Below are 14491 nucleotides of genomic sequence, written 5' to 3'. Positions count from 1 at the left end.
GCAGGACTAATGAAAATCCTCCAGGTAATGGGGACGGAACCAAAACCAATTTCGTAACGCATCACCCACTCCAAGAAAGAACAAAATCACTCAAAATACCCGCAGGAAATCGAGCACCACATGGGAAGACAAAAGTAATACTTATCATCAACACTACGACCTGGAAGGTGATAACACTCCGTGGGGACAGGTAAGTGCCGGAAAGAGGACTCAATGTCCGACTTATCCATCAGCGCCGCCCCGCACTGCCCGCTTTCTGCAGAAGATATCCAGTGTGAGAGGTAGTCACAGCTGTCTCTGAGTCCTGTGTATAACATAGTGCCACACCCCTGACAATGCAAGGCAAGGCAAAGGCAAGGTGGTAGTTATGAATAGCGCCCTCTCCTGGTCAGGATCTATATGGTGAACCTGCACAACTCACCCAGAGGATAATGCAGGGAGAACTTAGTGATTGCAGATGTAGCCAGTGCCTGGTAAGGCAACAGTTAATACTGTGAGATGTGATTGTCCCATTATGTTCTTGTAAAGCAAGCTGGAAGCTGATTGGAGGAGTGCAACCACCTGACCAGGGGAGTATATAAACTCCTGCTGGGTGGGCACACATGGTCTTAGTCTGCAGTGAGTTTAGTGAGAGTGAGCAGCACATGTCAGTGTCCTATTACCAGGAACCACAGGAGCCTCAGGCCATCGCCTGGCACCCAGGGCAAGTCAAGAGACTTAAACCCAGAGCTGAGATCCACCACCTAGACTCAGCTCCATCCCTACCAGCCCAGCCTCCATCTACTACAAGGCTGCGTGTAACCTTCCTGCGGACCGGCTTTCCATGACTCTTCCAGCTTGAGAATCTGTTGCTATCGTTTGACCATTGCCACCTGCTGTTCAAAGAACCGTGAGTTATTTTGCACAACGTTTCCTCCGTCTGATCCCTGGATACGGCTGTTACCACCACGGGCTCCCCATCCATTAACCAGGGACTTATTTTACAGACACTCAGGGGTAGAAGGTAGAACGTCTACCTTCTACAGTCCTGGCCATAACACCCTGGATATGAAGGTTCTTGTACTAAGGGGCAATTTCTGGTCAACAAAATGAGAATACAAAATGTATTATCCTCTTTGACCTCCTCCACACAAGACTCAACCTATCAGAGAGATCCATGACCCCCCATAACATCTCACAAATGTCCTCCTGAGATGGTGGGGTCATCACTGACCATCAGAGGCAAGAAGACATTCACACTGCCCGAGTCATGTAATTAACCCTTCTGCGGCACGGCCACATTACAGTATGAGGCTCCGCCCCATGACCTGCGTCGCTTTATACGGTTATAACTTTTGAACACTTTAACTAATGAAAGCGATTTTAAGATATTTTTTTTAGTGGTAAATTTTGGCCGATAAGTTTTGCATTTAGTTGTTTTCAAGATGGAAACTAACATGGAGGACGACGTGTCTGGAGAAGACGACCTCAGTCACCGCGATGTGATGAAGCTTCCGCAGTTATCACCCATTATCCGGACACGCGTCACATCCTAAAAGTCGAGTCTGGTCACTAAGAGGCGGAGATAAAGGGGTTAAATTTGTTTAGCATCTATACTCTGTTCTTTGTATATTAGATCCGTGTCCTGACACCTCGGGCCGGCTGCAGGGATCTTAGTGGTAACGTCTTATATTTCAGCCATTATGAGGGGTCACGACCTCCAGAAAGTGACTTTAATTCACCCTTCCACTGGTGAACAAAGCACAAACTTTTCTTCATCCATAGGGGTGATCTATAGGGCATATCTATAGGGACATCTACAAGGACATCTATAGGGGGTCATCTGCCGGGGCATCTATAGGACATATCTATAGGGGACCTATACATGGACATCTATAGGAGATATCTATAGGGGACACAGGTCGGGCTCTGATCTGAGGGCTTTCAGGGATAAGTGATCTGAGGGCATTTCCACAGCACACATGACCCGGGACACTTATCAGATCGGACCCCGCAGCTCGGGGAGGTTCCTGATGGTTAATGATTGATGACACCAGATAACAACAGCTCTGATCTCCTGGTCCTGGGGGGACCCTGCATGGAGCCAGGACTGAGGTAAGGTCTCCTGTGACCTGTGGGCTGCAGAGACCATATAGAAAACCATCCTGTCTGTATGATCTGAGCTATAAGGGCCCCAGAGTCACTCTATATGGGGTGTATACAGGGACATTCTATATGGGGTGTATAGAGGGGTCTATACGGGGACATTCTATATGGGGTGTATAGAGGGGTCTATACGGGGACATTCTATATGGGGTGTATAGAGGGGTCTATACGGGGACATTCTATATGGGGTGTATAGAGGGGTCTATACAGGGACATTCTATATGGGGTGTATAGAGGGGTCTATACAGGGACATTCTATATGGGGTGTATAGAGGGGTCTATACAGGGACATTCTATATGGGGTGTATAGAGGGGTCTATACAGGGACATTCTATATGGGGTGTATAGAGGGGTCTATACGGGGACATTCTATATGGGGTGTATAGAGTGGTCTATACAGGGTCATTCTATATGGGGTGTATAGAGGGGTCTATACGGGGACATTCTATATGGGGTGTATAGAGGGGTCTATACAGGGGCAGCCTATATGGGGTGTATAGAGGGGTCTATACGGGGACATTCTATATGGGGTGTATAGAGGGGTCTATACAGGGGCAGTCTATATGGGGTGTATAGAGGGGTCTATACAGGGACATTCTATATGGGGTGTATAGAGGGGTCTATACAGGGACATTCTATATGGGGTGTATAGAGGGGTCTATACAGGGGCAGTCTATATGGGGTGTATAGAGGGGTCTATACAGGGACATTCTATATGGGGTGTATAGAGGGGTCTATACGGGGACATTCTATATGGGGTGTATAGAGGGGTCTATACGGGGACATTCTATATGGGGTGTATAGAGGGGTCTATACAGGGGCAGTCTATATGGGGTGTATAGAGGGGTCTATACAGGGACATTCTATATGGGGTGTATAGAGGGGTCTATACAGGGGCAGTCTATATGGGGTGTATAGAGGGGTCTATACAGGGGCAGTCTATATGGGGTGTATAGAGGGGTCTATACAGGGGCAGTCTATATGGGGTGTATAGAGGGGTCTATACAGGGGCAGTCTATATGGGGTGTATAGAGGGGTCTATACAGGGACATTCTATATGGGGTGTATAGAGGGGTCTATACAGGGTCAATCTATATGGGGTGTATAGAGGGGTCTATACAGGGGCAGTCTATATGGGGTGTATAGAGGGATCTATACAGGGACATTCTATATGGGGTGTATAGAGGGGTCTATACAGGGTCATTCTATATGGGGTGTATAGAGGGGTCTATACAGGGACATTCTATATGGGGTGTATAGAGGGGTCTACACAGGGGCAGTCTATATGGGGTGTATATAGGTGGAGCTATACAGGGTCATTCTATATGGGGTGTATAGAGGGGTCTATACAGGGACATTCTATATGGGGTGTATAGAGGGGTCTATACAGGGGCAGTCTATATGGGGTGTATAGAGGGGTCTATACAGGGACATTCTATATGGGGTGTATAGAGGGGTCTATACAGGGGCAGTCTATATGGGGTGTATAGAGGGGTCTATACAGGGACATTCTATATGGGGTGTATAGAGGGGTCTATACAGGGGCAGTCTATATGGGGTGTATAGAGGGGTCTATACGGGGACATTCTATATGGGGTGTATAGAGGGGTCTATACAGGGGCAGTCTATATGGGGTGTATAGAGGGGTCTATACAGGGACATTCTATATGGGGTGTATAGAGTGGTCTATACAGGGACATTCTATATGGGGTGTATAGAGGGGTCTATACAGGGGCAGTCTATATGGGGTGTATAGAGGGGTCTATACGGGGACATTCTATATGGGGTGTATAGAGGGGTCTATACAGGGACATTCTATATGGGGTGTATAGAGGGGTCTATACGGGGACATTCTATATGGGGTGTATAGAGGGGTCTATACAGGGACATTCTATATGGGGTGTATAGAGGGGTCTATACAGGGACATTCTATATGGGGTGTATAGAGGGGTCTATACAGGGTCGTTCTATTTGGGGTGTATAGAGGGGTCTATACAGGGTCGTTCTATTTGGGGTGTATATAGGTGGAGCTATACAGGGTCATTCTATTTGGGGTGTATAGAGGGGTCTATATGGGGTCATTCTATTTGGGATGTGATTATAGGCTATGGATCTATATGACGTATATAGTGTGGGGATCTAAACATACTCCATTTATATGAGGTGCATATAGGGGTCTATGCAGTGACCTTCTATTTGGGGTGTATAGAGATTTCCCAGCAGATGTGACCCCATATTTGGGTGAGATGTAACTGGAGTGTGGAGTAGAGCGTCCCTACGGCTGAATATTTCTACTGATTGTTCATTATGTTTAGGAACTTTTGTGCATTATGGAGGATGAGAGCAACGAACTGAACCTGATCCCCAGCACAGCCGCCCAGGATGGGGTCACACCGGCCCCCCAGAAGAAGAAGGCGGCGTCCTGCTGTGATTCCCTAAAGGTAACCCCATGTGACCCTCAGGGGGATGAGACACAACCCCGGGAGGTTTGCTGCAGATAAGAGGATGACAGAGGGGGAAAGGGCCAGATTTCCAAAGCCACAAGTAACTATTTACCCCCCCTCCAATCCTACACCCCTTCCTCATGAACGTCTTTCCCATTTCCACACCAACTCCAGGAACCCCCAACTAATGAAATCCTGCACCCATCTCCCAGGAAACTCTCACCCAATCCTGCACTACTCCCCCTGGAACCCCCAACCAATCCGATCTGACCCCCTGACCACTGTGTTACTGTTGTAGGTGTCCCCTGTAAACTACTCCCTATGCTCCTCACGACCCTCGAATATCTGCCTTGCGACCATTCCTATCAACCACCGTCACCATCTATATTATCACCTACTTGTTCCTCTTCATGTTGGATCGGGGTCCTGTGGACCCACCATAGACCCCATTGTTCTGTGGACCCCAAAGACCCCATTGTAGTGTACCAGCCTCAGATCACTTATGGTTGGCTGAAGCGGGTTTAGCCTGTTCTCTTATGCTGCCTTAAGGTGCACTTTGATTTTGGAGTCCCCCTGATTTTACATCTTTCCAATTGCTTTCCTTTTGCTTCCACTAATTGCCAGTACCATAGACCTATTGCTGCAGAACCCAGGCTGGTGATTGGTTGGTGCCCTAGGAATCCCCAAAACAGAGTTTTTAAATTCTCTCTGTCTGGATTTCTAGGTCTTTTTCTGAGCTCCTGTGTAGAGACAGGACTAAGTCACTGTGCTTTGTGTCTCTGTGTGCTAATACCAGGGCGACTGCCACCTTGCTGCCCAAGCAGAAGAGACAATCTGGCTCCTACCACCACTGGACTAGGGCTAAGGTACTTGACAAGGCTCGGGGTCAGTGGAGCACCAGGAGGATATTGCTGAGAGAAGCGGTTCAAGACGACTGGCTTCAGGAGGGAGACATGGAAGGAGTTCAGGATGTGGATAGATGGAGGAAGGCGGAGTTTGTAGACAACTGGGATGATGCGCTTGATTACTTCAAAAGGCCCAAGCTTGTAGCTAGGTATCTTTAGCCGGATATATCTGGAAGATAACCACACCTTGTCACCTGGAGAGAAGACAAGAGGAGTCCGACGCTTCTTGTCAGCCTGGTGCGGTCTGTGGCTCAGAGAAGAGACTGACGGGTCCGGTCCCAAATAGATTTGAGGTCCTGCACCAGATCCTCTACCTCAGGAACATCAGACAGAGTAGACAGTGGAAGAGGAGGACAAGGGATTTATCAGTACACCACAAAGAAAGGAGCTGCCCAGCAGACCCAGAGTCCAGGGAGTTATAGGAAAACTCGGCCCATGGTAGCAGTTCAGCCCAGTTACCCTGACGGGCTAAGATGAAGTTGGGGAGGTAACAGGCCAAAGTCTGCTTCACCCTTATTACTTGACCATTTGACTGAGGGTGGTAGGCAGAAGAAAAGTCCAGATTAACTTGCAGCTGGTTACACAAGGAGCGCCAGAACTTGGACACAAACTGGACCCCCGGTTGGACACGATGTGCAGCGGAAGTCCATACAGCTGGAAGATAGGCTGTAAGAACAAACTGGCAAGCCATGGAGAAGACGGAGAACCTGAAAGGGTAAGAAAATGGGACATCTTGGAAAACCGGTCAATCACCACCCAGAGGACAGTATTGACAGAGGAGAGAGGAGGATCAGTGACAAAGTCCATTGACACGTGAGACCATGGGAGACTGGGTATTGGCAGCGGAAGTAACAGTCCAGCCAGTTTGCGGGCACAGGAGGAGCAGGATTCCTTGAATCCCGGACATCTTTGACCAGGTCAGGCCACCAGTTGTAGCGGGAGATGGACCCATGGAACGTTGTACCCCTGGGTGCCCAGGCAGTCGCAAAGAATGTCCTCAAGACAGAATCCTCTTCCGGAGTGCTGGTCTGACATATGTCTTAACGGTTGATAGCTGCCGTAGATCCACTGGAGCTGCAACAACAAGTTGTCCAGGATAGATGATATGCCGAGGAACTGGCTCTTCTCCAACAACATCCAAAGCACGGCACAGTGCATCAGCCTTGATAGAACAATGACCAACGGGCTTGCCTAGGATTTAGAAGCTGAGCTGTCTGGAGGTACAGAAGGTTCTGTGGTCAGTGTAAGCACAAACGGGATGAAGAGCTCCCTCCAGTACATACCGCCATTCTTTCAAAGCGAGCTTGATGGCTAACCGTTCTCTGTCACCAATAGGGTGATTTCTCTCTGCGTAAAAAAGTCCTTCAAAAGAAGCCGCATGTGAGAGTTCGGCCCGTAGGCCCTTTCTGGATGAGCACTGCTCCAGCTCCTACGGAGGATGCATCCACCTTAAGATGAAAGGGTTTCACTGTGTGATAATGTGTTTAAAGTTCGCAAAACCCAGGAACAACTGTATGTCCAGTAGAACTTCTGGGTGTGGCCAATGCAGTCTGTTTAGCAGGATCCGCCTAGAGATCTCTGTCGGAGATTATGTAGCCGTAGAATGGAAGGCTGCATTGGTGAAATTGACATTTCTCTAGTTCGGCATAGAGACGGTTAGTCTGGAAGCGGCCAAGAATTTGCCGTAAGTGGGACTGATGGGTCTCAGGGTCTGGGGAGAACACCAAGATGTTGTCTAGGTAGACCACAATGCCAAATACAGTAGATCTCTGAAGATGTCATTCACAAATTCATGGAAGACAGCAGGAGCATTACACAGTCCAAATGGCATCACAAGATACTCGAAATGTCCATCACGAGTGTTAAAACGCTGTCTTCCACTCATCACCCTTTCGGATCTGGATGAGATTGTAGGCCACCCGAAGATCCAGCTTGGAGAACTCCTTGGAACCACGCAGCCAGTCAAAGAATTCAGTAATCAATGGCAGGGGGTAGCATTTTTTAACCGTGACCTTGTTCAGCCTGCTATAGTCTATTCAGGGGTGCGGAGCCATCCTTCTTGGTTACAAAAATAACCCTGCACCAGCTGGAGAGGAGGACTTGTGTATTAACCCTCTTTGCAGGTTCTCTTTGATGTACTTGGACGTGGCAGCCGTCTCAGGGACAGAGAGAGGGTACACAGGGCTTCTAGGAGGAGAGGCGCCCAGCAGGAGATCCACTGGGTAATCATAGGGACGATGCGGTGGCAAATTCTCTGCCTGTACCGGTAATATGCTGGCAGACCCTCCAGAGAGTTGGGAGACACAGAAGAAGTCAGGACAGGTAGAGGTATCACCATTCAGCGTGAGCAACATTCGGATCCCCAGCACAGGATCTCCCCAGTCTTCCAGTTAAGGGTCAGGGCGTGAAATTGCAACCATGGAAGACCCAGGAAAAGAGATGAAGTGGAGTGTGGCAGAACATAGAAGAACAGTCTTTCCTTGTGAAGAGCTCCAACTGATCGGAGAGAAGCTGACCGATGACCGAGGAAATAACAAGAGGCTTCTCAAGAGGAACCACCGGAATGTTATGCAGGGAGACCAGAGCGGCATCCACAAAGTTCCCCATAGAACCAGAGTCCAAGAAGGCTGAGACTTGCACAGGAGTGTGGGTACCGACACTGAAGAGCACACGGACAGTCAAGCATGGAGAATCTGTATTCACACCTAGGGACGCTTCTCCCAAGAGCCCTAGGTGCTGGCGTTTCCCAGACTTTGGGGATGGACAGGACAAGCCCCAGTGAAGCTTCAGACTGGCACAGTACAAGGCGGGATTCTCCTGGCAACATCTGGAACGTTCCTTGGCAGAGAGACGGACTTTGTCCACTTGCATAGGCTCCTCTGCAGACTGAGAGGCCGGAGGCTGGAGCGGCAGTTGGAAGGCAGGAGCCAGGCGAGGAATACGTTGAGTCTGGGCTTGCTGATGCTCCTGATGCAACTCCTCAGCACACTCCATGAACCGCACGTCTATCCGAGAGGCCAGGGATATGAGACCACACAGAGTAGCTGGCAGATCACGGGTAGGCCAATGCATCTTTAACTTGGGATGATAGTCCCTTTTTAAATGTTACGGAAAGGGCTCGGACGCCAGGGTAGCCGCTGGAGCCTGAGCCTCGTGCTGGCCCTTTAAATATTCGAGAAGCGCCCTAGGGAGCGGGGACGCACACACGGCCTAGCCGGTACGGGAGCAGGAGCTTGGAGAGGTGAGTGCGGGCCCGGGGGAAGCAGGGCCACGGAGAGGGGCATGGTTGTGCCCGCGATCCATGACATTGATGATGGTGACAACCGTGACAGTACTCAGCTATATTCCTGGATCTACATCCAACCAATCCAAAGCCTTGTGTGTGTCTGCAATAAGGACCGTTACAGCCAGTTATCTGCTGCCGCCTTTATAATACTTGCGTCCTTTACTATAGTGCATATTCCCCGTCTTCTTACATCTCCCTGCTGTCTCTGATGGGTGTTGACCAAGCCTATTCACCTGGACCAAGCCACCTGTAATTTGACTCTGGTGCTAGAGCGCACTAAAGGCCAGTCACTCCAGTCCCTGAGAATCCAGCTGCCCCCACACAGCAGTTAGACCCTGATGGGGTTACATTGCACCATCATCCTTTTCCTTTTTATTGACATAATCTTCGCCACAATCCTCCTCCTCATCTTTCTCCCGACTTCTTCCTCTTCATCCTCATCTTCATCTTCTTCCTCTCCTTCACAGATCTTTTTCTTCGCTCTCTGCTTCACTTACTTCACCAAGGCGTTCTCGGCAAGTCACATGAAGAGCTCCATCACGCAGATTGAGCGACGCTTTGACCTTTCCTCTTCTACGGTTGGGTTTGTGGATGGAAGCTTTGAATATGGTGAATACGACTTCCTCTCATTTTCGTTGTGATTTTTTTATTTATCTTAAACCTTTTTTTCTGCACACAGGAAACCTTATGGTCATCGTCTTTGTCAGTTACTTTGGGGCGAAGCTTCACAGACCGCGGATTATCGCCGCCGGCTGCTTTGTGATGGCGTTAGGCAGTTTCCTTTCAGCCATGCCGCACTTCTTCATGGGGCCGTATGTACCGCGCCATCGCACAGCGTAATATTCTGACCACGTCCCCAGTGTGGTCCTCACCCCATGATTGTCTATTCACAGTTATAAATATGAAACAGTGAGGTCACATGTAGCTCCGCTCAACAATCTAACAGGCTCCGCCGACAGCATCTCTCCATGTCTGGCCAACAGGACACTGACCGAGGACATCAGACCGGGTAAGAAAATGGAGCAAGGGAAAACTAACATGACCAGCAGATGGTGTAGTGAATAGCGACAGCTACATGAGTCTGTTGTGTTTTTAGCAGAGTGTGTAAAGGAGACAAGCTCACACATGTGGGTTTACGTCATGGTCGGGAATATGCTACGAGGAATCGGAGAGACGCCCATTATTCCTCTTGGGGTCTCCTACATCGATGACTTTTCTGACCCAGGAAATACTCCCCTCTACATAGGTAACGATGATGTCATAGGTCAGTAGATGTCAGGAGTGGGAAGAGCCCAGGGTTGGACATTCCTACTTCTCAATCATGGGACCTCCCCCGAGGAGCTGGTGTTATGTAGGAGGCTCCTTATGAGACGGTTGTTGGGTTTATTTGCTGCTCTTCATCCCCTTATAATTAGGCTTTACCCCTCTGTTCTCTTCTCCCCCAGCTTGTCTGCACACTGTGGCGATGTTTGGACCAATAGTCGGCTTCATGCTTGGTTCATATTTCGCAAAACTTTATGTGGATATTGGATTTGTGAATTTGGGTAAGTAAATAAATGTCACAAGGTGAGGATGACATATACAATCCTCAGGGGAGGGAGAGGCTTCTGGACATCCCACTGCCTTACCCATCATTCTCCAGTCCCATGACCTCCATGTCTCTCTCCTGTAGACACAGTGACTATTACACCACAAGACACCCGTTGGGTGGGCGCCTGGTGGCTCGGTTGCCTGGTTGCTGGAGCCATTGCATTGGTTTCGGGGATCCCATTCTGTTTTCTGCCTAAGAGTATTGAGGGGGAGGAGACTCAGCCGTCCCCCGAGGAACAGAAGCTGGAGACATCACAGGAGAAGCACCACAACAAAGCTTCAGTGAAAGGTGATCCTGTTGGACCAGATTCGTCATCTCTTTGACTGTTTTGATACACTTTGGATTTCTAATAATTTCTAAAAATACAAGGGGAGATGATTCATAAATAATGAGAATATCATATGAAGGGGGCGTGGCTATGCTGATGACTCTCCCCTCCCCCGCAGGCTTCTTCCACGCCTTGAAGTCTCTGGCCTGTAATCGCCTCTACGTCATATTGATGATCATCAACCTCTTGCAGATGAACGGCTTCCTGGGATTCATGACCTACAAACCTAAATACATGGAGCAGCAGTACGGTCAGTCCATCGCTCAGTCCAACTTCATCACCGGTGAGTGGTCAATGCAGGTCACATGACCCTTAGGATTGAGCTTGCAATCTGTAAAGTAAATCTAGTGAAAGTCTACAATCAGTGAATCCCAATCTCCCCCGTGCAAAACCACCATCACCGTTGTGAGATCACAAATCCAGAAAACTTATTCAGAGCCTAAAGCAGACCCAAACCTCTACATCGATTCAGGCCCCTGATTCAGACTCCTTACATTTATTACAAGGCCAAGTCGGACCCCACAACTCATTCCAAGCCCAGGCCTTTAAAGATATTTCAAACCCGTATCAAACCCTTTAACTCAATTCAAGACCCTTGTTGAGACACAGAAAGATGTGCCTACCCTGTGCTTTCCACAATTTCAGGACCTGCCTACTTGTCCACACTGCATTATCCTGCAGGAGACAACTCTTTGACAGTCCCTACTCTGAGTAAGTGCTCAGAACTGGAGAATAAAGAACGGAGAGAAACAAACAGACAAAAGTAGAGTCAGGAAAACCAAGACGGCGGCAAAGGACAGAATTGAGAGGAAAAGAGTAGTCAGTTAACGAAAAAGTTGAAGTGGGCAAATTAAAAGCGAGGACCAGACATCAAAGCAATATATACACACAACCAAAGTCAAGAAGATGCAACAAATGGCCATAAAGTATAATATATACAATTTATTATACAATTACAAATATCATCAAGAAAGTCATTCATAAAAACAAGGCTAAATACAACCCCAGGGCTAGTAACTAGTAACTGACCCCTGGGTCTGCCTCCCCGTGACCTGCCATCATCCTTACATCATGATTAGTCTGCAATCCCTCATGTTATAACAGTATAGTATATCTGGTGTATAGTGACGAGCCAACCTGAAGTACACAATTAGGGTCCGTACCGAATTTGGTGGGATCGGTCCATGTTCAGGAGATATTTCGCCAAGTAAATTTATTGGATATTATAAAGTTTTGTAAAAAATAATACAATAAAAGGTGGGATGTGTAATATAATTGCCCCTTAAAGGACACCTGTCATCAAGTCTCTGTCACTACTGCCTGTTAGAGCAGATCACAAGGACCCATCCCAGCATTTAACTAGTTAATACATTAATCATTGTAAAATCATCTTTTCTTTATAATGTAAATTAGTATGGTCACATGAAGACAAGAAGTGATGTCACTGCTGTTACCCCTTCCCTCTCCTTCTGCTGCTCAGGTCTGTGTGTAATGTATAGTAAAGCATTGCTGGTATCTGAGCTGCATCTGCTGACATGTTCTCTCCTCCTATACACATGTGATAGACACAGACATCAGCTACACAAGTACCTGACATGTTCTCTCCTCCTATACACATGTGAGACACAGACATCAGCTACACAAGTACCTGACATGTTCTCTCCTCCTATACACATGTGAGAGACACAGACATCAGCTACACAAGTATCTGACATATTCTCTCCCCCTATACACATGTGAGACATAGACATCAGCTACACAAGTACCTGACATGTTCTCTCCTCCTATACACATGTGAGAGACACAGACATCAGCTACACAAGTATCTGACATGTTCTCTCCTCCTATACACATGTGAGAGACACAGACATCAGCTACACAAGTATCTGACATGTTCTCTCCTCCTATACACAAATGATAGACACAGATATCAGCTACACAAGTACCTGACATGTTCTCTCCTCCTATACACATGTGAGAGACAGACATCAGCTACACAAGTACCTGACATGTTCTCTCCTCCTATACACATGTGATAGACACAGACATCAGCTACACAAGTACCTGACATGTTCTCTCCTCCTATACACATGTGAGAGACACAGACATCAGCTACACAAGTACCTGACATGTTCTGCTATACACATGTGAGACACAGACATCAGCTACACAAGTACCTGACATGTTCTCTCCTCCTATACACATGTGAGAGACACAGACATCAGCTACACAAGTACCTGACATGTTCTGCTATACACATGTGAGAGACAGACATCAGCTACACAAGTACCTGACATGTTCTCTCCTCCTATACACATGTGAGAGACATAGACATCAGCTACACAAGTACCTGACTTATTCTCTCCTCCTATACACATGTGAGAGACACAGACATCAGCTACACAAGTACCTGACATGTTCTCTCCTCCTATACACATGTGAGAGACATAGACATCAGCTACACAAGTACCTGACATGTTCTCTCCTCCTATACACATGTGAGAGACACAGACATCAGCTACACAAGTACCTGACATGTTCTCTCCTCCTATACACATGTGAGAGACATAGACATCAGCTACACAAGTACCTGACATGTTCTCTCCTCCTATACACATGTGAGAGACATAGACATCAGCTACACAAGTACCTGACATGTTCTCTCCTCCTATACACATGTGAGAGACACAGACATCAGCTACACAAGTACCTGACATGTTCTCTCCTCCTATACACATGTGAGACACAGACATCAGCTACACAAGTACCTGACATGTTCTCTCCTCCTATACACATGTGATAGACACAGACATCAGCTACAAAAGTACCTGACATGTTCTCTCCTCCTATACACATGTGATATACAGACATCAGCTACACACGTACCTGACATGTTCTCTCCTCCTATACACATGTGAGAGACACAGACATCAGCTACACAAGTACCTGACATGTTCTCTCCTCCTATACACATGTGAGAGACACAGACATCAGCTACACAAGTACCTGACATGTTCTCTCCTCCTATACACATGTGATATACAGACATCAGCTACACAAGTACCTGACATGTTCTCTCCTCCTATACACATGTGAGAAATAGATATCAGCTACACAAGTACCTGACATGTTCTCACCTCCTATACACATGTGAGAGACAGACATCAGCTACACAAGTGCCTGACATGCTCTCTCCTCCAACACACATGTGATAGACACAGACATCAGCTACACAAGTACCTGACATGTTCTCTCCTCCTATACACATGTGATAGACACAGACATCAGCTACACAAGTACCTGACATGTTCTCTCCTCCTATACACATGTGATAGACACAGACATCAGCTACACAAGTACCTGACATGTTCTCGTCTCCTATACACATGTGAGAGACACAGACATCAGCTACACAAGTACCTGACATGTTCTCTCCTCCTATACACATGTGAGAGACACAGACATCAGCTACACAAGTACCTGACATGTTCTCTCCTCCTATACACATGTGAGAGACACAGACATCAGCTACACAAGTACCTGACATGTTCTCTCCTCCTGTACACATGTGATAGACACAGACATCAGCTACACAAGTACCTGACATGTTCTCTCCTCCTGTACATATGTGAGACACAGACATCAGCTACACAAGTACCTGACATGTTCTCTCCTCCTATACACATGTGAGAGACACAGACATCAGCGACACAAGTATCTGACATGTTCTCTCCTCCTATACACATGTGATAGACAGACGTCAGCTACACAAGTACCTGACATGTTCTATCC

The 14491-nt window shown here is 47.6% G+C and overlaps 1 protein-coding gene across 3 annotated transcripts in view; it reads left to right on the top strand.

The window, feature by feature from the left end:
- Window positions 1-870: 870 nt before the first annotated feature.
- LOC140125884 (solute carrier organic anion transporter family member 1C1-like) overlaps window positions 871-14491 on the top strand; it is a 33834-nt gene continuing 20213 nt past the window's right edge. The window contains exons 1-9 of one of the 3 annotated variants that reach the window (XM_072144766.1): window positions 871-889; window positions 4461-4586; window positions 9248-9389; window positions 9460-9592; window positions 9674-9789; window positions 9877-10026; window positions 10226-10324; window positions 10453-10659; window positions 10818-10982. In XM_072144766.1, the coding sequence (XP_072000867.1) occupies window positions 4476-4586; window positions 9248-9389; window positions 9460-9592; window positions 9674-9789; window positions 9877-10026; window positions 10226-10324; window positions 10453-10659; window positions 10818-10982 (1123 nt within the window). In that variant the 5' untranslated portion in view covers window positions 871-889; window positions 4461-4475. Of the gene's footprint in view, window positions 890-2035; window positions 2095-4460; window positions 4587-9247; window positions 9390-9459; window positions 9593-9673; window positions 9790-9876; window positions 10027-10225; window positions 10325-10452; window positions 10660-10817; window positions 10983-14491 lie in introns of those variants that run through there. The other 2 variants (XM_072144768.1, XM_072144765.1) reach the window with 2 other exon arrangements.

The sequence above is a fragment of the Engystomops pustulosus genome, chromosome 4 (genome assembly GCF_040894005.1).
Source record: "Engystomops pustulosus chromosome 4, aEngPut4.maternal, whole genome shotgun sequence".
Taxonomy (NCBI): Eukaryota; Metazoa; Chordata; class Amphibia; order Anura; family Leptodactylidae; genus Engystomops; species Engystomops pustulosus.
This window is presented reverse-complemented; position numbering and strand designations above follow the sequence as displayed.